The sequence below is a fragment of the Chrysochloris asiatica genome, unplaced genomic scaffold (assembly GCF_000296735.1).
Source record: "Chrysochloris asiatica unplaced genomic scaffold, ChrAsi1.0 scaffold00196, whole genome shotgun sequence".
Taxonomy (NCBI): domain Eukaryota; kingdom Metazoa; phylum Chordata; class Mammalia; order Afrosoricida; family Chrysochloridae; genus Chrysochloris; species Chrysochloris asiatica.
This window is the reverse complement of record NW_006408714.1, coordinates 5,329,492-5,352,041: the sequence shown is the minus strand read 5'-3', so window position 1 is coordinate 5,352,041 and position 22,550 is coordinate 5,329,492. Positions and strand designations below refer to the sequence as shown.

The 22,550-nt window shown below is 37.5% G+C and overlaps 1 protein-coding gene across 1 annotated transcript in view; it reads left to right on the top strand.

Moving 5' to 3' along the window:
• Positions 1-3,806: 3,806 nt before the first annotated feature.
• Positions 3,807-22,550, top strand: part of GAS2 (growth arrest-specific 2) — a 196,544-nt gene continuing 177,800 nt past the window's right edge. Inside the window, exons 1-2 of the mRNA XM_006872394.1 lie at positions 3,807-4,022; positions 11,645-11,809. Of these exons, the coding sequence (XP_006872456.1) occupies positions 11,665-11,809 (145 nt within the window). The 5' untranslated portion in view covers positions 3,807-4,022; positions 11,645-11,664. The remainder of the gene's footprint in view (positions 4,023-11,644; positions 11,810-22,550) is intronic.

The following is a 22,550-nucleotide window of genomic DNA, read 5'->3' as shown; positions in this document are numbered from 1 at the left end:
TATAGACATTTAGACATTGAACATATAGATTGAACAATTAGTGAACATATAGACATATTGATTTTAACAGATGCAGAAAACACTAGTTTTACACCATTTCAGAAATCTTTTGTGTTGTTTCTATTCTGTTACCACAAAAGGGAGATAAAGCACAGGAAGCTTTAGATATAGGAAGAAAATGATATTTATTCTTCCTGGTATTGGTTCTTGCTAAAAGGACAGAGAATCTAATATAATGCAGGATTTAAAATACCAGGTAGGGAGGAGAGTGAGGCAGGAGTAATTTTGAATGATTGTTCTTTTCTAAGGTCTTCACAAGCACCCTGATTTCCCAAAACTCTGTGTATCACTGTCACTAAATAAACAAAGTATTGTCATAGGTTTTATATTTTTATAACATTAATATTGAACTGTGTGATAAGAATATATATATCTGTTTTAGAATATTTATAACTGTGATAAGAATATTTATAACTGTGTGATAAGAATATTTATATCTTTATATTTCAAAAATTGTAGGATATACAATTTTTGAAATACAAAGTGCTAAAATTTTGCACTTTCATTATATACCCTGAGAATGATAAATTAATATTTATTGACTGATGATGTTTAACTCATAAAAAATTCTCTTGGATCTTTGCCTTTTTACTTAATTGTATAGATGCTGAAAACTCAGTATCATTGTTCAAGTTCTAGGACTATTCAGATCTAGTTACATTTTGAATAACTTTTAAGTGTAGGATTCAGACTCATTTGTTCAAAGTTATCAGTAAGCTGTTTTGTTGCCTTTTTGTCTGTTTTGTTGGCATTGCTGACAAGAGTTATTTAGGCCAAGCAATTTTATAGACCTTTTAATAATATTGTTTCTCTTTAAAATAAGGAATGTCTCTTTTTCCTTTTTCCAAAAAGCTGAGAAGGACTATGGAGCTGACGTTTGTGACAACAAACTGAACTAAAATAAAAAGCAAGGAGCCCACTGGTACCAAACTTTTCAGTATTTTCTTCCTATCCGTCATTGTGGTGGTGGTAGTGTGCCAGCCGCTCTGAGGGAGAAAGATGAGGCTTTCTACTCCCGTAAAGATTTACACCCTTGGAAACCCTGTACAGGGTCGCTATGGGTCGGAACTGACTCGACGGCACTAACAAGAAGTGTGCCGCGGAGTCGGTTCTGACTCAGTGACCCTGCATAGGGTTTCTGGGGCTGTAAATCTTTATGGGACCAGAAAGCCTTATCGTTCTCCTGCTGAACGGCTGGTAGTTTCGAACTGCTGACCTTGAGGTTAGCAGCCGGACTCGTAACCACTACGCTACTTTCTTCATTGTACTACAAGTAAATAAAGGATGCAATCTCTAAATGTTTTTGAGCAAACAGCCACTTGCAGATGAAAGTAATAATAGATGCAAAATTGCTTTTTCCCCCAAGTATATCTAGAATTACCCAGTTCTCCACATCAATTTGCTACTGAGAATATACAGGTAACTTCTCTCTCTTTTTTCTTTTTTTGGTCGTGGGGTAACTGAAGGATTGTAAAAGCAGTCAGTTTACATTTTAACAATGATAATCCAAGAAAAGATCAGAACATCTGTACCACAGCATCATTCATATTAGATAGAGATAAACATGAAAGTGATAAACATCAAAATCAAACCCAAAACAAGAAGCAACTTTTCATCTACTTTCCAGGAAATGGTAAGTTGATGGCATAATGGCACTACGCATGAGGCCACATGCATATCAGAGGTGAAGCAGACAGTTGAACATCTGTCTGCTTCATGGGGGAATTTTCATCTTAGAATACATGTACTAATAAACAACAGTTGGAGAAAATAGTTTATGACATTCAACATACTGCTAAACGGTGGCTAAGAGAAGCAAGAGTGGAAATGTATTTCCTTTTTTAAAGGGAAAACAGCCGTGTGGCCAGTCACTTCTAAAATCTTTTATTTCCAAAGAATTGTTCAAAGAAATAAAATTGTTCAATTTAGAATGAAAAGTGGCTGTAGTTACTGGAAAGTTTATGCCTCTAAATTTGCAGAATCACTGGCCAGGAGAGCGAAACTTTCCCAACACCCGTTTTAATATTGTGCTAAAACCATCAACTCTTAAAAACTCTGTAGTTAAATATGATCCCCTCCTTCCCACCCCCACCCCCGCCCTTTCTCTCTTAGTGTTTGGGGGACAAGAAAGGGGCTGGAGCTTGGCCCCAACCTCGGAATCGCTGCCAAGGGCTTGTAATATAATCTCTCCCCGTTTGAAGGGTAGATCAGTGTCAATTGCGTTTGCTGTCCACCAGAAAAAGTAAGCATTTTACTTCCGCTAGGTCTATGTGGACCGATGAAATGTAGGAAATCTGTTTCTGGCAGGAGGAAAAAATCGTTTTCCCAACAGCACCAAGAGGAGCCATCAGAGAAGTATGAAGAGGGGCAATGCGGCTATAGCTGCTGCTACCGCCGCCGCCGCCGCCGCCGCCGCCGCCGCCGCCGCCGGACTAGTGGGGTGCGGAGAACCGCCGCTGCAGGACCTGCGCCAAGAGGGGCCCGGTCCCAAGACGCTTCAGGAGCCGAGCCGGGAGCCCCGGCGTCTCTGAGAACCGCCAGCAGTCCAGTTCCGGACAGGGGTGAGCAAGGCAGGCTGGCCTAGCTCTCCGCCAAAGCCGCGGCAGCCTGCGCGCCTCTGCAGCCTCCTGCTGTGGGAGCAGAGGCGAGGGAGGGGGGGACATTGCAAATAACTCCTAAGATGTGATGGGCAAGAGTGAGGAGTTGTAGACAGCTGGGCAGGCTCTGGCGCTAAGAGTGAGTGGTCACTGCGGTAGGAGACTCCTCGATTCCCTGGAAACGGCCTTGTGTCCTTCATCCCTGTTCTGGTACCGCAACACAAAAGCCCATTGGACGCCTCAAACAGGGCTAGAAGGCAGGGTTTCTAACGAGCACGTTGTTATAAAGGCACACTTATAAATGGGTGCACTAGGGTGTTTGAAACGCATGCTCAGCTTTGTGTGTTGTTGCGGAGGAAGGTACTAGCCATCTCAAGGCATCAAATCCTGAATATTTTGCTTCAGAGTGGCCGGGATTCAGGGGATGCGAGGAAAGAGAAAGGCACGTGTGATTTGAAAGGATACTAGTTATTTTCAACTGATGAGTTTGACAGAGTAGAGCTTTTTCATTAAATAAACAAACGCTAGCCTATGAATTAACCGACTTAGGGGATTTCTTGCATACTAGTGTTCTTTTTATCCACTCTAAAGCGCAGGGTTTTGGAACCTGAAACTTATTGGGGAGCACAAGAGCCAATTTTGGTTTAAAGGCTTTCATTACCTTGACAGAGTTAAATTCTATCAGTTATAAAGTAACCTGCCATTAATCTAGCTCAAACATCCAACGTTTCTGCAATATGGCAAGGCGTAAAAGCCAGAAAAGCAAGAGTTAAACAGGTTCTGTTTTTTTTTTGCATTCCATTACAATTGTTGTTGGGGTGGGTTACTCAGTTGTTTAGTCCCATTTAACCTTTCTTGAAAAATCAATGTTTACCCTCCCTGTCTCTGTCATCTTCATCCTCTCACCTCCCTCGTTTCCATCCTTTTACAGCCAGTAGTTTGTAAAACTTTACTCTGCTTCCAAACTCTCCCCACCCCCAAGAGCTTCTCCCACAAAGCTAGATCAGTTGTGTAGAGAGATTCCTAGGTGGAGGAAATCAGATCTGCTTGTGCACTGGAACACCCATTTTAAAGGCTCAGACAGTTCGGATGTGCCAGCCCAGCAGAGGAAGTCCACCTTTCCTCCCCACCTTTCCCCTGAGACCGGCTGAGGCAAGGCTGAGAACAAGCCTTGTGCTCTTTGCTTCTTTCCCCAGTCTCCTCACAGCTGATTAACTACAGCTGGGATCTGATTTGCTCAGCCTGTCTTTGCAATTGATCAATGCGTTCCTTTTCAAGGAATGCTACCCCCTAACTGTGGAGAAGGTGGTGGCTGTGGTGGTCCTCTCCAACATGGGTGCCCTCCCCCGGATTGCCTGAGAGAAGGTAAGGGGCAAATGTTTGAGGCATGGGACACACATTGCAACGTTTACACATGGCTCCTAGATTAGTTTTGAAACAAAAAGGTACTTTGGATCTCAGTCTGTATGCTATTAAGGGTCAGGACATATGTCTTTATTTTATTATCTAACACCATGCTTAGGTGATGTGGATTGTATTTACTGGGAAAGAAATTTACATGGTAAATTTTATTTCACCTGGTACAAAAGGTCATCTGATTGCCACAGAAGTTTTTTGTTACCTTGGTAAGAACCCTTAAATGTGCAGGTGAGGTGAATTGTCAGGTCTTAGTAAGCTTTTTAAAAGGAGCTCTGGTAGCGTAGTGGTTAAGAATTGGGCTGCTAACCTCAAGGTCGGCAGTTCGAAACTACCAGCTGTTCCGCGGGACAAAGATGAGGCTTTCTACTCCTGTAAAGATTTGCAGCCTTGGAAACCCTGTGCAAGGTCACTATGAGTCAGAACGGACTGCACAGTACTTAACAACAGTTACTTTAGAAACTTGCTGAAGCTCACATTGGAGACTTCGAGAGTCTTCAGAAGACTGGTTAAAATGAATAATAGCTCTAACAATTTACTTGCAGATGGTCTTTTATTAAAATTGTAACTGATGTCGTTGCGTTATTTTTGGTACCTTTGTGGTTTCTATGTTGAGGTGACAAATGGAGTCATACTGTTTCTTTCCATTTCTCCTGAGCAATTACCAAAGCTTTCCATTCAATGTTTTCTGACCATAGAAAAGAACTGGGTAGAAGGTAGACATACTTTCAGTGAAAACGAGTACAATGCTTGTGTCATTTTCTATCTTAAATGTTTTGAATTTGAAGTTTCAAAAAGTTCATGGAGAACTTCCAGTATCTTTAATTCAATTTTCCATAAACTTTTTGAAGCCCTCTTGTGATTTTAAATAGTGTAGAATTCTGCTATCCCCCAACTTCATTATAGTTAAGAAAAACCTTTGTATTATATACAATACACACACATTTCTGTTGAATTAAGTTTTAACTTATTATTCAGATGAAATGTTGATGTTCTAACTGAATAATATCAATTCCTTAAATGGTCTACTTGATAAATTACTTTCCGAAGGTTTTCAATCGGATAATCTCTGAGTGAATCTTGTAGAAGTCCAAAGGCCTGTACTAAATTGTTTGGTGGAATGGCTTAGTAGAATTAAAAATAAGAACAACAAAACTTGGCAAACAATTTCTAATGCCATGAAAATATAAGAAATCAATTCCCATTCATCCTTTGTTTGTTTTTATGACTTAAGAAGAAACCATTACAGGTATACCATCATTTGATTCAAGACAAATCATCTATGAGACTACAGGATAAAACAGACCCCTGGTGAGGGTCAGCATTATTCTGCCTTGGAACTGTGCACCAGGAGGGCTGAGTTGTTGTTATTAAGTGCTGTCGAGTCGATTCCAACCCATAGTGACCCTGTATAGGGTTTCCGAGGAGTGGCTGGTGAGTTTGAACTACCAACCTGTGGTTTAAAGCGACTTTGCAGTCCAACACAGTTGGGATCTTTTTAATGACTCTGTGACTGAATAGCTTTGTTTCTTTGGAAAGAACATCTCTGTAAGCCTTCACTCCCTTGTTAATAACTAGGAATTTGACAACATACATCTTGAAAGATTCAGTTGGGTTTAAAGATTTTATTACATAATAAGATAAACTAGGAATTTTGCATATACATTGGGTTTCTTTTCTTTTTGGACAAGTTGCTCCCCTGAGTCAGAAATAAAGGACTATTCACCAGATCTGAAGTTATCTTCCTGGTTAAACTTTACACCTTATTTTCTGATTAGAGTCTTACATTAAGATTTTTATTCATGGCATTGGTTTAGAATATATACTTCTGTGGAAATATTACCGACTAGTGAAAACATATCATAAAGAATCCAAAATACTGAAAGGGCATCTTGAATTGTGAGTTGTTATTTATTCTTTTGAGTCTAGCTTTAAGGGTGGCATTAACATCGTTCCCTCCCAAATTTTGGAGAGGTGTTCAATTGTGGGCATTTTTGTTTTCAAAGTTTAAATATAGTGTTATTAATGTATGAATCACATAAACTTTATTGTTTCATTGATTCACCCCCATAACTTGGGTTACTCTCAACAACTGGCCAGATGAAATGGTGTCAGTGCTACAGATAAGAGCTTATGTTGCCTCCAGGGATGGGACCCTTGCCTGTGTGTTCATTAGAACTCATTGTTATAAATTATCACAATTAGGGGGTCTTAGGTGGAGAAGAAATGATAACTTTTATTATTTTAATTGATGAATATTTGTTAACTGGTGTCAAAAATATAGTATTATTTGTTACAAAAATTAAAAACTAAAGCTTATGCAAACTAAAAATTTTAGAACATTGCCTTCTTCATCTTGGGGAGTATCATCTCTTTCAGTATGAACAAACAAACACCTGTTTGGTTTCTCGTTGTTGTTGTTAAGTACTGTGGAGTCGGTTCCGACTCATAGTGACCCTGCACAGGGTTTCCGAGGCTGTAAATCTTTACGGGAGCAGAATGCCTCATCTTTCTCCCGCGGAACCACTAGTAGTTTCGAACCGCCGACCTTGAGGTTAGCAACCCTATTCGTAACCAGTACGGTACTAGAGCTCCTTTGGTTTCTCGTTATATGGTTTTATTTCATCAATACTTCAATATGTATTCACTTCTCTACTTGTTCTTGATCTTTTGTCAATGACTTGAAGTTCTAAAGAATGTTGCTAAAGATGCAGCATTAAAAAAAATAATAATTTTAGTAAGTGAATGGAAATTTTTTCACACTTTCTTTGTGTTCATTTTTATTTAGCGTTCTGGTGAGGCATTATAAGATAAGCTAACCAAAAGGTCAGCAGTTCAAACCCACCAGCTTCTAGGAAGCCCTACTCAGTGTCGCTGTGAGTCGGAACTGACCGACAACACTTAACAACAAGAAGTATTTTTTGTGTATGAAAGATATGCCAACTACTGTCACAAACATTTGACCCTCACACATATCTTTTGAGACGTTAGCGTTCATTATGCGCATGGGAGAACTAAGGCACAAGAAGAAAAAGTCATATAACCAGAATAAAACAGCTACCAAATGGCTGGGCGTTGATGGTGGTGGTTGTGAACCATCAACTCACAGCAACTCTGTATAGGGTTTCTGAGGTTGTAAAATTTAACTGGAGTAGACAGCCTCATCTTTCTCCTGTGGAGCAGCTGGTGGTTTCAAACTATTGACCTTGCCGTTAGCAGCCCAACACACAACCCACTATACTACAAGAACTCCTTCGATAACTAGATGTTGTTGATGTTAGGTGCCCTTGAGTTGGTTCCGACCCATTGTTGTTGTTGTTGTGACCCATAGTGACCCTGTAGAGAGTTTCCAAGGAACGACTGGTGAGCTTGAACCACCAACCTTGTGATTCAAACAGACTTTGCAGTCCAGAGCATTGACCCCCAGTGTCCAGTATTTGACCTTAGGACTTCTAAGTGTAATTCCAGTATTCCATCCATAATTTTCTTAACTGTGCTAGTGATATGAAGTTTATAATTTTATTTCTATTTTCCTTTCTCTCCAATGTATTTTCTATACACTTTCTCTAACACCGAAATCTAGAGATTATGAAGCCGTCTAGTTCTTAATCAAAGCATACCTCTAGGTGGTGGAAAAGAATACTTTTGCTTGAGAGTCCAACTGTGATGTCTTCACCAGAGATTCTGGAGCAACAGTAGACTAGACAGTCTTTAGACATCTGATATTTTACTTTCAGAGTCATTAATTTTTCTTCTTCCTCTGGGCTAGTTGCACTCTCATCATATTCATAATCGTCATTCCAGAATCTCTCCTGCTAAGAAACAGAAGGGAAAAAAATACACACACATTCTTTGAAAAAAACTTTAGTAAGTTGTTACAGGCTTTTCCCTTTAAATCTTATTTTTCTGAATTCCATGCCCTTAGGGTTGAGTTATCTACTTTTGTTGTTGTTGATAAATGCCATTGAGTTGATTCCATCGCATGGCAGCCCTGTATAGGGTATCTGAGCAACGACTGGAGAATTTTACTCACCAGTATAATTTTTTTTGTTATGATTTGTTCTTTGTCCATCCACAATGTACAAACACTGATTAGCACCTGGGGTATCTGTGAGCTGGAATTAACAGCAACACAAGCAAAAATAAAGACTGTATAGTTCTATAGTGATTTTTTTTTATCATGGTAATACAAATTTATTTGACATTTCCTCATCATATTTTAATCATTGTTGTTTGGAAATTAATTCATACTGAGGCAAATTTCTACAAATGTTGACCCTGCTTATTGGAGCCATATCCATGTTTTCTGTTTATGTCTCAGCCAATTCTTAATCTAAGACCTCCACACAGTGACTTTCAACTAAACCACTGAGTCATGCTAAATCTGATGATAATTTGAAATGTGAAAAAAGCTTCAGGAGTAATTGGATTGACAATCCTAATTCTTTTCAGAAGATATTTAAATAAAGACATCACTGCTTTGTGATAGTGCCTTTGCATTTCTACATATTTGGTACAAGTTTAATCATTTACCTTCTATTGGATGTTGACTAGCCACTAAGTTTTGTGTATTTGGGAAGCATAATGCTACACAACAAGAGCCAACATAACTAAAAAGTTATTACAAAGGAGTCCTGGTGTGGCCTTATAGGATAAGCACTGGACTACTAACCTCAAGGTGGGTGGTTCAAACCCACCAGCTGCTTCTAGGAAACCCTATGTAGAATCATTATGAGCCAGAAGTGACAGGATGGCACTTAATAGTAACAACATGAAGTAGCAAAATTAAAATTGCTTAATTATTCTTATTTGCTTTTACTTAATGATCATCTGTAAACATTAGAAGATAGTTTGAGTTACATTTCTGGCAAAAGATGGGACAGACTACATGAGAAATAAATGTGCCACTGTCAAGGAAAAGAAAAACTTCACTGTTCAGAAGTATTAAGGGGAAGGATTGTATCCCTCGGACTCATTGAAACTGTTACATGCCATTAGGTTTACTGTAAACTATCCCTTCATGAATTCTTTGCTGGACAATGAGCTTAAGAATCTGAAGTGTCTTCTTGCTTTTATAGAGCAAAATAGGACTCTGATCTTTAAATGGAAGTTGCAGAGCACATAATAGGGTGTAGTTAATGTTACTGACCTACCACATCTCACTTTCAGGAAAGGAGTGGGAGAGATTGTGTCTTGAGAAGAAAGGCATTCTAGAGGTAACGCTTTTAAGATTTAAATGAGCTATTTAGATGTATGAATTATGAGCTTAAATGTCTTATCTCTTAAATGCAGGACTTCGAAGTGATTCTTTCTGGTTTGACCTCTTGTTGAGAATTTTAATTTCCACCCCAAATATACTGATCAAGACCTACATTTTAGGAAGATCACCAGGTGATCCTTATCTTGCTAAAATGTAGATTCTAAATCAGTGTATCTCCGTGGAAAGGCAATGTCTCAGCAGGGGGTTGAACCCCAAAGAGGCCTGCTGTAAACGTTTGTTTCTGAGGCTAGCTAGCTTATAGAATCCAAACCAGCTACAGAGAAGTTTTATGCTTTCCTGGAACTAGAAATATTTTTTAAAGACTAGAATAAAAATGTGTTAGATTTCAGTGTTTAATCACAGATTTTGGAGAAAGTTTTAATACATTATATGAGTAAGTCATTAACTGCAAAAGAATAAACAAAGTCAATGTTCTGTACTGAAGATTTAGAAACATATGGCAAGGTGTATTGAAAACAATTTCACCAACTACATGGTTAGACAGCAAAAAGACAGGAAAAAGTGGAAATTTGTCCCCTCTAAGTAAAATGAAAATATTTACGTAATTCACTTTGGATGTTTAGATATAGATTTATAGAGACGATTTTTCAAATGAAATATGTAAAACTATACTCTGGAGAGTAATTGTTGCAAAAATGAAATTGTCTATCCTTTTAAATGGTATATTTATAATATCTTTTTGGTATTTACTTATACTCCCTGAAGTCTTTTCTAATACCACAGGAAAAATGTTTTGAACTTTTCTGAAGGGTTTTGATGTCTTATTCTCTAAAGGACTGAAATTAGTCTATTCTAAGTGAATCAGGGGCTCTGGTAGTGTAGTGGTTACGAATCGGGCTGCGAACCTTAAGGTCAGCAGTTTGAAACTACCAGCCACTCCGCGGGAGAAAGATGAGGCTTTCTACTCCCGTAAAGATTTACACCCTCGGAAACCCTGTACAGGGTCGCTATGGGTCGAATCCGACTCGATGGCACTTAACAACAACAAGTGAATCAGAGTTTGAGTTTATCTGAGTTAGAATGCTATACTTGTAGTATTCTAAAGACTAAATTCTACAAGAGAGTACATAATTTACTTTGATAGATTTACTAGACCATAGATAGGGAAATACAGCCAAAAACATCATGATAATCATATAAATCTCATTATTAATTAGTCATTCATTTGCACTCTTTGGATAGAGAATGGGATCCGATGTGCTGTCAAATGTATTCTGAGTATTTAGCTGATTTAGTATCACTTTTGTGGTCTTAAATCCTATAAAAAGTATTACATGCAAGACTAACTATATATTAAAATACTTTTTCTAAATCCTATATAGGAAGATGTGGTTACTCATGATTAAGTTAATAGAATATCTTTGATCTTAAATGTAAGATATTTAGTTTCTTCTGTTCTAAAGATGATTACAAAGAAAACCAAACATGTAAAGCATATAAAGTGAGGAGATTCAGTGAATAAAGAGAGCACAATGCATGTCAAAAGAAGAACCTGTATCAATGTTTGTTAGAAATCTGATGGAATGCTTAGATTATCAGTGAATCATCTGGAAATAGTAGTAGTTTGGGGGTAGAAGACTAGGGTGAAGCCACTCTTTACTGTTATCTAGCTGTATGATCTTGGCTGAGTCACTTAGGCTATCTGGTTGTTGTCTTCATTGTCTATAAAATGAGAGGAGTGTAGGAGGCACTTTCTGAATTAACCTCCTCCCCTTCATCCCATTCAATGCACTGAATTTAGAGTCCATGATTGCTTAGTCATATATAAGGAACCAAGTGCTGACTTTACCCTTCTAAGCAGTAGTCTTAAGAATAATACCCACATGTTTACCAAAAACCATTCAGAACCCAGAAGGCCAAATGGCTTACTATCTTTGCAAGCACCAAAATTTCTATAGAAAATGCTGGTTTCAAAAATTAATCCAAACAATGGGAGTTTTCAAATTAGACAATAAACATTGAATTTAGCCACTTATAATTGTGTTGAATAAATGGGAATGTCTTGCCTTAGATGCTGAGTTTTACCAAATACAGTGTTTTATACAAACACAGTGCTCACCATTTGATTTTCTGCTTGACCTTTAATTGCTGGTGTTTTCTACCAATGGGTTGGCCAGAGTGTGAGGACTAGAACAGATAAAGCAAATAGTGTTTCATGGGGTTTAATAATTAATAATGTGACTTATTATCAAAACATCCATGGATCAAGTTCATTGCTTGGTCATTGGTGGCAAGATTTTAACACAAGAGGTCTGTATAAAAAGCAATTGCTCTTTTGTTTCCAAAACAGGTATTACAAGTGGATAAATAATGTGCACTGCTCTGAGTCCAAAGGTACGCAGTGGACCTGGCCTCTCTGATATGCATCAATATAGCCAATGGCTGGCCAGCAGACATGAAGCTAATTTGCTACCGATGAAAGAAGATCTGGCCTTGTGGTTAACCAATCTATTAGGTAAGGTTATAAGATTGCATTTTGTGAGCAAAGAAGATAACAGCTTTTTTTCTTTCTTTCTTTCTATCTTTCTTTCTTTCTCTCCTCCTATAGTGTCCTTCACGTGAGCATTTGACAGCACTTTGGAATGAAAGGCTTTCATTATTTGGATTTTTCATCTGGGAAACCTGAAACACATGTAAATTTCAGTGAATTTCCCAGTATTTGTTACATTAGCATGCATTGAAATGTGGAAATATGGTCAAGTTTTTTATTTGATCTATCTGCACCTCTGATTTCTATTTTACTTTTCTTCCATGCAGCTGACCAGCTTGACCTATCCTTTGTACATTGCATACAAAGGCCACAGGTTTTTTGTGAAGTCTGGCTTCTAAAGCTAGATTTCTTTGCTCTACTTTAATAGCACACCTTCTAAAATTGCTGAATACTCAAACTTGGAAACAAAAATATCCAGCCTTTGTTCCAATGAGCTGACTAATGTCATCCCACCTTGAGCTAAAATTTTTCTTCTCAATTCACTTTTGTTTTTAAGTGTTCTTCAAAAAGTATGATTGTTAAGCAAAAAAAATGCAGCTTCATGCTAAGGCTACCTCTTTTTTCTTGTTGTGCTGACATATCCACAGGATAAAATAACTGTGGTGTGTATTATGGAACCATACATTCAAGGACCATTATTTATAGCAATGCTATTTTTATTAACAGTTTCACAGAGAATATAATCGATTTAAGACATAAGGAAAAGACCCTTGTAGAGCTGATAAGATAGAAGATTTAAATATTGACTAAACATAAAATTAGTAGGGTGTCAATAAATTGGAGTTTGGTTTTCTCCAACATTTAAAAATTATTTAAAGACCCCCTTCAAGGTAAGTGCAATCCTGAAATTTTTAGGGAGAAGAACTCTGTCCATTTGAAATTTTAGCAAGGCTTTTATGCTTACCCTGGCTCTGGATTTTTGCAGCATTTGAATTTTTCTTTGATTGTTTTGCTGACCTGTTAGGCTGTGGTTAGATATTTCCTTTCTTTCCCCACTGTGAGCATACTATTTGAGCAATTTTGTGTAGCTTAATACGTGTGTGCAGGCTGTACCCTCCATAAGGGTCTTCAACAAGAAGTGAATTGGGGACCAAGTGCAAAAAGCACTCCCTTTATACCAGACCCCACAGGCTGGTATAAGGCAATATCCACCAGAAGGACAGAGCATAACCTTTCATAATGTCTCTATGCAACTGAGGAGGGAGTCCACGATATAGTAACAGCTGTGGATAACTGATTCCTTTGATTCAGTGTAGCCTAAAGAAATGGATACTCTCTTTGTTTTGTTCATCCGTGACTCAGTAGTGATAGTTATACCAACAATTGTTTATTAACCTGGTGATGCCTTCAGATACAGGCTATCCTAAGAATAATGGTATAAAGTACAGATGAGTCTTCTCATCTGAAAAAGGTGATAATAGTAGTATCTGCTTTGCAGTAAGGCTTTAACCGGTTTGAAGTGCTTCAGTCATGACTGTGAAGCAAATGTGGTACAGACCCAAATTTTGAAAATTTGGGTGATCATTGAACAGGGAAGATTACAGTTGAAACCCGGGGATGGGAGACTCGGAAGAAGTGTAGTGAACCCTTTCAGGAGCCTGTGTGAGATGAGATTATTGGCAGGACCGCTGAAACACACATTCAAAATGTTATAATTGGCTACCATCTTTGAGCAGGGCACCACTGTTCCAACTCACTCAAAATGTGACAAGCAAGAGATTTGGTTGCTATAGAATGCTTTGTTGTTGTTAAGTGCCTTCAAGTTTGTTCTGACCCATAGCAACCTTGTTGAGTGTTTCTGAGGAGCAGCTGGTGAGCTTGAACCCGCTGATCTTGAGGTTCAAAGCGACTTTGCAGCCAGTGCATTAACGCACAGTGCCACACCAGGAGTCCAACACTTAGGAGGCCCTTATTTTCTAAGAAGGACATTAAGTGTCTAGCAGGCTTTTGACCTTTAATTTTTCTGGTTCCAGTATACTCAAAATTAAAAAATTCAGGTTTGTTCCAGTTTTGCTTCATAGATCTTGGCTAAACCAGTTCGAACTGGTTTAAAATTCTGCTTTATAGAGTTCTTGTGGAATTAAATGATTAAAATAGATATAATTCATAGGCAGTGCCTGCTATAAACACAGTATGTTTTTAATTTTTATCCTTATTTTTATCTCTTCTCTGTTATATGTTGTTAGTGTGTGCCTTCAAGTCAGTTCTGAATTATAATGTATAGTGTTTCTGAGAGTGACTAGTGAATTTGAACTATAACTTTGTAGTTTAATGTTGTTGTTATTGTTCAGGGCTGCCGAGTCTGGTTCGGACCCTTAGTGAGCCTGTATAGAGTTTCCAAGGAGCAGCTGGTGAGTTTGAACCACAGGTCTCCCAGTTCAAGTGGACTTTGCAGTCTAGCGCATTAACCAATAGTGCCACACCAGGAATTGACTAGTCCTGTGTTTATCATACAATGCCACTCCAGTGTAATTGTAAACTTTAGGAGCCCTGATACTATAGTGGGTGATGCATTGGGTTAATATGTACACAAACTTATTCACTTATTCAATAAATATCTGAGTGTGTAGCAGCATAATATATTGGTTAAAGAAATGGACTCTGGAATCAGAGTGCTTAGAAATGCAAATGTCAGTCTACTACTTACTAGTTAAATGATAATTGACAAGTATCTTAATGCACTGTGCCTCAGTTCTTTATATATGGAAAATAAGTTTAGTAATTGTACCAGCTTCATTGGGTTGTTGGAATTGTAAACGGGATTTTTACCTTTAGAACAAGATCTAACATGTAGGCATCAATGAATAAACGGATTGTGATTAGCCCTGGTGTGAATGGGTTATGCGTTGGACTGCTAACTGTAAGGTCAACAGCTTAAATCCACCAGCTACTCCGTGGAAGAAAGGAGAGGTTTTCTGCCCCTGTGAGGAGCTCTGGTAGTGTAGTGGTTACGAATCGGACTGCGAACCTTAAGGTCAGAGGTTCGAAACTATCAGCCGCTCCGTGGGAGAAAGATGAGGCTTTCTACTCCCGTAAAGATTTACACCCTCGGAAACCCTGTACAGGGTCGCTATGGGTCAGAACCGACTCGACGGCACTTAACAACAAAGATATACAGCTTCAGAAACTCTATGGTGGTGGTTATTGTGTGCCATGGAGTCGGCTCTGGTTCATAATGACCCTATATAGGGTTTCTAAAGTATAAATCTTTATGGGAGCAGAAAGCCTCATCTTTCTCCTGTGGAAGGGCTGGTCGTTTCGACCTGCTGACCTTGAGGTTAGCAGCCTGACTCATAACCATTACTCTGCGAGTGGTGTATGAGACTAAACACAGTATCTGTCCTATTTTCGACTAGATTGACACAGAAATATATTCATTAAGCAATTGATTGCATAATTAATCGATTAGAGTTATTTTAAGCACTAAAAGTTATAAGTTGCAATAAGAATATAAGCCAATGCTTTGGGTAGGACAAAATGATCAGAGGGCTTGATGAAATTGTTCTAAGGGAGACATATTTAAACTGAGATCAAAGATTATATGAGTCAAAGGCTAGGCAGACAAATCAGAGCTTCTGAGTGGAGAGAGCAGCATGTGCTGAGATAGGACCAAGTTTAGTGAGCTGGAAGAACTGAATGAAGACTAGAGTCAACAGCACAGAAAGAGGCAGAGAGTTATATGAAATCTCTTCAGACCCAACCATCTATGGCCTTGAAGACTATGTTGTTGTTGTTGTTGTTGTTAAATGCCATCTCATTGGTTCTGACCCATAGTGCTTTGTATAGGGTTTCCAAGGAGCGGCTGGTGAGCTTGAACCACTGACCTTGTTGTTCAAATGGACTTTGCAGTCTAGCACATTAACCCACAGCACCACACCAGGATTTCGAAGAACATGTCAAGGAACTTATATTTTTACATTATTATCAATGAGCAGTCAATGAAATGTTACAGGAAAGAAAAGAGCATGATTAATTAAAATAGAACTAAGTTATACAGCTGTGCTCCAAGGCCCCATGACTTGTCATCAAGGGCATTTTATTTGGTGAATGTGATCATTTGCAAACAGCTTGATCAGTGTGAGAAACCCAGCATAGCCGCAAATAGAGTCAGTTTGTGTAATGGAAAGATCCTTGGACTAGAGATCAGGAGACCTGGCTCCTAACTGGGCATCAGGAGACCTGGCTTCAGGTCCTGGCTCTAACACTTGGTAGGAAACTTGCCTGAAGTCACTCAGCTATCTTTTCTGGGCTCAGTGTCCCGGGCCATAAAACGAAGGGATTGGAGTAGATGATCTCTAATGTCCTTTCCAGATCCTGAAAGTCAAAGTATCCAAGAAACCCAGTTTAGGGCAGTTGAAATCATCAACAGGCATAAACTAGGACAAGAAAACTTACATAAATGAATGACTTTTCTTTTTTTGTTTTGTTTGTTTAAATGCTTGTAGTTTGTAATACAAAATAATGATTTGTGAAATTTTCTCAGGAAGAAACCCTAAACTTCGAATACATCATAAGATGTATTATAAATCAAATTATCCTAAATTGATTTTACTTTTATGTAAATAATGTATTGTAATATGACAGTTGATATCATGGTGATTTTCATTTCTCTGACTTTCCTACATCGAAGTAAAAGAAAATTCGGCTGTTCATTATATATTTCCAATGTTTCAATTATTTCTAAAAACATCATATTAATAACATTAAAATATTGAGTATGAAAAGTTAATTCCAGAAAATCAATATGTTTGTTAGAATTGCTGCAGTGAGATACAATTGCTATATAATAAGCTTGGAAACGCATTCTTTTTACTTAAAGTCCTTTTAGCAAATACTTACACTATTTTGTGTTGTTAAGTACTGTTGAATTGGTTCCAATTCATAGCAATCCTGTCTAGGGTTTCCGAGGAGCAGCTAGTGGGTTTGAACTGCCGACCTTGTGGTTCAAACTGACCTTGCAGTCCAGTGCATTATCCTGCAGCACCACACTTATACTACAGAGTGTCCATATTGTTGTTATGGTCAATAAAATGTCCATAGGAACAGTAAGTAACATCTAGTGCTACTTCAAACATTTAAGGAATCAAATTTGTGTTCACAGGTTGACACCTTTAACAGTAGTTAATGTTTAACATGTTACTGAGACTTTGCCAATAAAAGTAATTTTGTCTTTTCTTAATATAAATAAAGAGTAAGTGAATCAGTGTGGACTAGGTGTTAAGCTGGGGTTTATACATATAATGAATCTTGCAATCTTCAAATTTCAGTTTCAAAATACTAACAAATCTGGGCTAAGATAGCAAATGGGTTCTTTCCTGTTCTCCTTAGGGAGCTGTATTGGAATTGAGAGGTGCAGTGGGGACAGGAGCATTATTTGGTAGCATTTGGATCACCTGCAGAGAAAAAAGCATGCCTGATTCTTCTACAATGAATCAGACCAAATATCCAAACATTTCTGAGTGGAATTCTCAGTCATTCTTTATTCTAGAAAGAGGCTATTTATTTTTCAGCACCACTGTCCTTAGCCCCAAGGAGCCCTGGTAATGCTGTGGATTAGATAGACTACTAACCACAGGGCAATTTCAAACCACCAAGTGCTCTGCAGAAGAAAGACGAGGCTGTCTTCTCCTATAAAGATTTACAGTCTTGGAAATCCTATATAGGGTGGTCCCTGTGGCTTAGTGGGTTACCTGTTGGGCTGATAACCTCAAGGTCAGCAGTTCGAATCTACCAGTCACACCACAGAAGAAACATGAGGCTTTCTGCTCCCATAAAGATTTATATCCTTGAAAATCTTATACAGGATATCTATGAGTTGAAACCTGCTTGATAGGACACAACCACCACCAGTGCCATAAATCAAAATTTACTCCCTGGCAGTAGGTTAACTCCTCAGCCTCAAACAGCTCTTTTCATGAAGGGCTTTTTGTAGAATTTCTACAAAGCAGAGATGATTAGGGAGAATGCATTGTTATGGAAAACTATTAATGTATTCATTAATATTTATTGAAGTAGTCAAATATTGAAGGAGTCCTAGTGTGGTGCTGTGGGTTGATGCACTGGACTGCAAAGTCGCTTTGAACCGCCAGGTCGGCAGGTTCAAGCTCACCAGCTGCTCCTCGGAAACCCTATATGGAGTTGCCATGGGTCAGAACCGACTTGACAGCACTTAACAATAACAAAAGTCAAGTATAGTGGCTAAGAGCATATTCTCTGAACCTACATTACCTGAGTTAAAAACTCAAATTCCTTTTGGTGCGGTGTGACCTAAGATAGGTTACTAAACCTACACACTTCAGTTTCTTACTCTAAAATTAATGTAATCCTAACACCCACTTCCCAAGTTTGTGAAATTAGATATATTAAGATATGTAAAGTGCATAGCATTGTACCTAACATTAATAAGGACTTAAATGCTAGCTATTATCATGTTTTAGGAACCTGCGTTCAATATTGCTAATTTATTGAGAGGAAAGCATTTTTTTCTCAGCAACAAAGACGATGAAATGAATCCTTTTATCCACATGACTCTAGTCTAACACACTTTCGTTGCTGTTGTTAAGTGCTGTCAAGTCAGTTCTGACCCATCACAACCCTACACAGTGTTTCTGAGGAGCAGCTGGGGAGTTTGAACCACCAACCTTGTAGTTCAAACCAACTTGGCAGTCCAGTGTACCAATACGCTTTAGATATTAATAGTTATTATTTATGGAAATCATGGCCAACAAACCTTTCTAGGAGGAATGTACTAATATATACCCTTATACATGTTGATTTTGGCTTCCTGACAAAAATTTCAGGCCAATCTTTATTTCAAATCATTGTTATTAGTTTTAGTGACGTTGAATCTAATGGTGACTTCATATCATGGTGGTGGTGGTGGTGGTGGTGGTGTGTCATGGAGTCAGTTCTGACTCATAGTGACTCTGCATAGGGTTTCCGAGGCTGTATATCTTTATGAGAGCAGAAAGCCTCATCTTTCTCCCGTGTAACCGCTGATAGTTTCAAACTGCTGACCTGAAGTTAGCAGCCTGACTTATAATTATTACGCTACTAGAGCACTTTACTCCATATCATACTGCCCTAATATTTTAAGGGGAAGTGACTAGCCACAATATTTCATCAAAGTCCCTGATCTTTGTCTACTGACAAGCTGTCATTTGTAAGTAAGCTTATAGTATGAAGATGAACATGCACAATTGTCAACTCAGAAAAGACAGGTATTACTTCTAGACTAGGATATTTAGATTAATCTTCAAAGCTAATAGTCTACAATCTAGTGTAGGTTGGTACATCAAAATGATTTAGTTATGTTGTTGTTAAGTGCCATCGAGTCAGTTCCGACCCATAGCGACCCTGTATAGGGTTTTCGAGGAGCAGCTGGTGAGCTTGAACTGCCGTTTGCAGTTCAAACGGCTTTGCAATCTGGCGCATTAACCTACAGCGCCACACCAGGACTCCCAAAATGATTGAATTATATCTATTTAATTATGAATCGGGCTGCTATCCTCACGGTCAGCAGTTCGAAACTACCAGCTGCTCCACGGGCAAAAGATGAGACTTTCTGCTCCCGTAAAGATTTACAGCCTCGGAAACCCTGTACAGGGGTCACTATGAGTCGGAACCAGCTCCACGGTACATAACAAGAACATTTAATTACTACCCTTTCCCCACCCCTAAATATGGAAAGGATGCAGTTGGAGAAGAAATTATTCTCTGTTGTCAAAGTCCCACTGTTTCTATATTTATAACTTGATATGCCAAAGTTGTATAATTTAAAGAAAGTCTGATTCTACTTATCAGAGATATTTAGCTTTGTATGGCTTGTTCTTGTGGGAACAGTAATTATTACATCACAGTTTGTTATTAAGGGTTTATCTGATTAAATTAAAATAGTTGTATGTTCTGTTATCCTTTGTAAAAGTTTATTAATAATGTCAGTATAATGAAGAGTGAAGTGGTATATCATCCCTTTATAAGGATTATAACTTATCTCTTATAATTATGTAGTAAATTTAAATGTATACTTTATGATTGTTAATCTTTAGATGAAAAATACATTACATATGAGGGATTTAAAAAAAAATCTGTCTTGTGTTTTTCTTCAGTGAAATAGTACATTTCAGTTATAAAGTATTGTAGTGTCTGTATTAGCAAAAACCCTCACAAAAAACAAAAATAATTCTATCATTTGGAGTTATAAAGTATACAGAATTGAAAATTGATATCTAATTTATTTTTCACTAGATACAGATGTTCAGTATAATTGTTTTCTTCAAGTATTCTTAAAAATCAGGATAACTAAAATTCTTCAGGTATAATGTGTAAAAAGTAAAAATTAGCATACATTTTGGTAAACTACTCATGAATTTTTCATGTAAGCCATTTTCTTTGAATAATTTATATTTCATTTGAGTTTTATATAGTTCTTTCATAGCATCATGTAATCATAATCAATTATAATTTTTATAATGCCTGATTCCTTTGAGCTTGTTATAATCATTTTATCACTCAACATTATAAATGAAACCTTTAAATTACCATAGAACTTAGTGAAATAAGAATACCTAAAAATTTCTTCCACATGTAAATCTTTGTAAGATGTAAAGAAATCATTCAATAATTTAGAGTAGAAGTACTGTCTTCACCTAGAAATTTAAGCACATTTAAATAAAGTAGTAATTTTCAAAAGGGTTTCTAATATTTGTTTGTCATACCTATTTGAAAAGTATCTTATTATTGTTTAAAAATGCAATGCAAATGGTGAATATGAAATACAATTTCTGTTATACTGGTTATACCAAGATTCTTATTTCATTTCTGAATTGAGCTGAACTGTATGTACTTTTGAAATAATAATTATTCTGTATATGCTCCCTATATAGTGAGTACTTGTTGTTAAGTGACGTTGTCAGTTCTGACTCATAGCAGCCCTGTATAGGGTTTCCAAGGAGAGGCTGGTGAGTTTGAACCACTTATCTTATGGTTCAAACTGACCTTGCAATCCAGTGAGTACTTAGAGCTCCTGATATTTAGCCATCTGCAGAAGTCATTATCATAAATAGGGGCTAAAATGTGAACTATCCCTTAGAGAAAAGTGGAACATAAAAAATACTATTTACTTTTCCCTCTTTATCTACCTTTCCCTCCCAAACTAGAAAAAGCGATAATTTCAAATAGATGTTTCTGAATCTCCAAATGCATTACATATGAATTTAACTGAAGGCAAGTACTTTGTTGTGCTAACTGGGTCTATTTAAGTGATCATGGAATTGAACTGCTTGCATTTTTTATAAGATGACAGATATCCAGGCATTGAGCCTGAGAGTTTTGGTATAAAATCTTAAAATACCTCCTTTTCATTTCTTTTTCAATTTATTCTTTTTTGGCTTTTAACTTAGCACTTTTCACAGAAAAATATTTGCCATTATCCAAAGTTTCATAGAAGTTTATATCTTAATTTGTTAATTCTGTGCCCACTGAGCACATTTACTATGTGGATTACTATTTTGCCTCTGTAGAATATTACAGAGTTTTAAGAATATTATAGAAAAAGAGAAATACTTTTAACAGTTTATAGTATTTCAGGAAGATAAGAAGTTTATGCAAAATATGTTACTAGTGATAGACGAGAATGTTTGGTTAATGCCAAAGTGAGTGACACCCATTAGTTCGGTTGTACAGAAAAGAGACCAATGTGGACACAATGTGGAACTGTAGTTAAGAAAAAAGAAAAAGAATTTGGCCAGACAGATAGGAGGTAGGAGGCCAATATAGGCAGAAATCATTATAGAAACAAAGGCATGACAATAAAAATGGCTCATATCTGCTAGAGGAACTGGATGGGCAGAGTCATATGAAGAAGATATATTGAAAGATGAATTAGAGGTATATGGGAGCCTTCTGGGGGTTAAAGTGGATATATTTCATCTTTTTAGGTATACAAAGATTAGGAACTTTGTATTAAGGCTTCCGAGCGGAGAATAAAGTCAGTGAGTGTGGTGTTTAGGAATATTAATTTTAGCAATGAGTGTGGTATGCTTTGGAAAGAGAAATGGGGATAAAAGGAATCCCCATTGTTCTGATGCTAAATGTTTAGTTATCAGGTCATGAAGATTTTTTTTATTAAAGGTAGGTTTGAACCACAAGGTTGGCAGTTCCAAACTCACCAGGCACTCCTCAGAAAACTTATACAAGGTCGCTGTGAGTCAGAACCAGTTTTGTGGCACTTAACAACATCAAGGGCTAAAAGGAATAGCTGACTTAAATGATGACCAAACAGTATAGTGCTTCTTTTTAATGTGATGACAATGTTAGAAAATGAACTTTAGTGATGGTTGTACACTCTCAATATACTGAAACCCACTGAATGATATAATTTAAGTGAGTGATTTGTGAATTGTATAAATAATATCTCAAAGCTTTTTATGAGAGAGAGAAAGAGGAGAGATTGGAACCAGTTAAAAATCAGGGGTGAGTAATTATGACTCATGTTCGTAAGAGCAGTAGTCGAAGTTTTCAGGACAAGTTTATAGAAAAAACCCAAGATCTGAACCTGAGAATTCCGCATTTCAAGGACTACAGTAGAAAGAGGGATAATTTAGAAGCAGTGTTTTCTATGAAGACTTTATCATGTGCATTACTTTTTAGAAAACCAATTCAATAGACTGTAGAGATGCAGTTTTATGCATTGTTGTTGCTATTG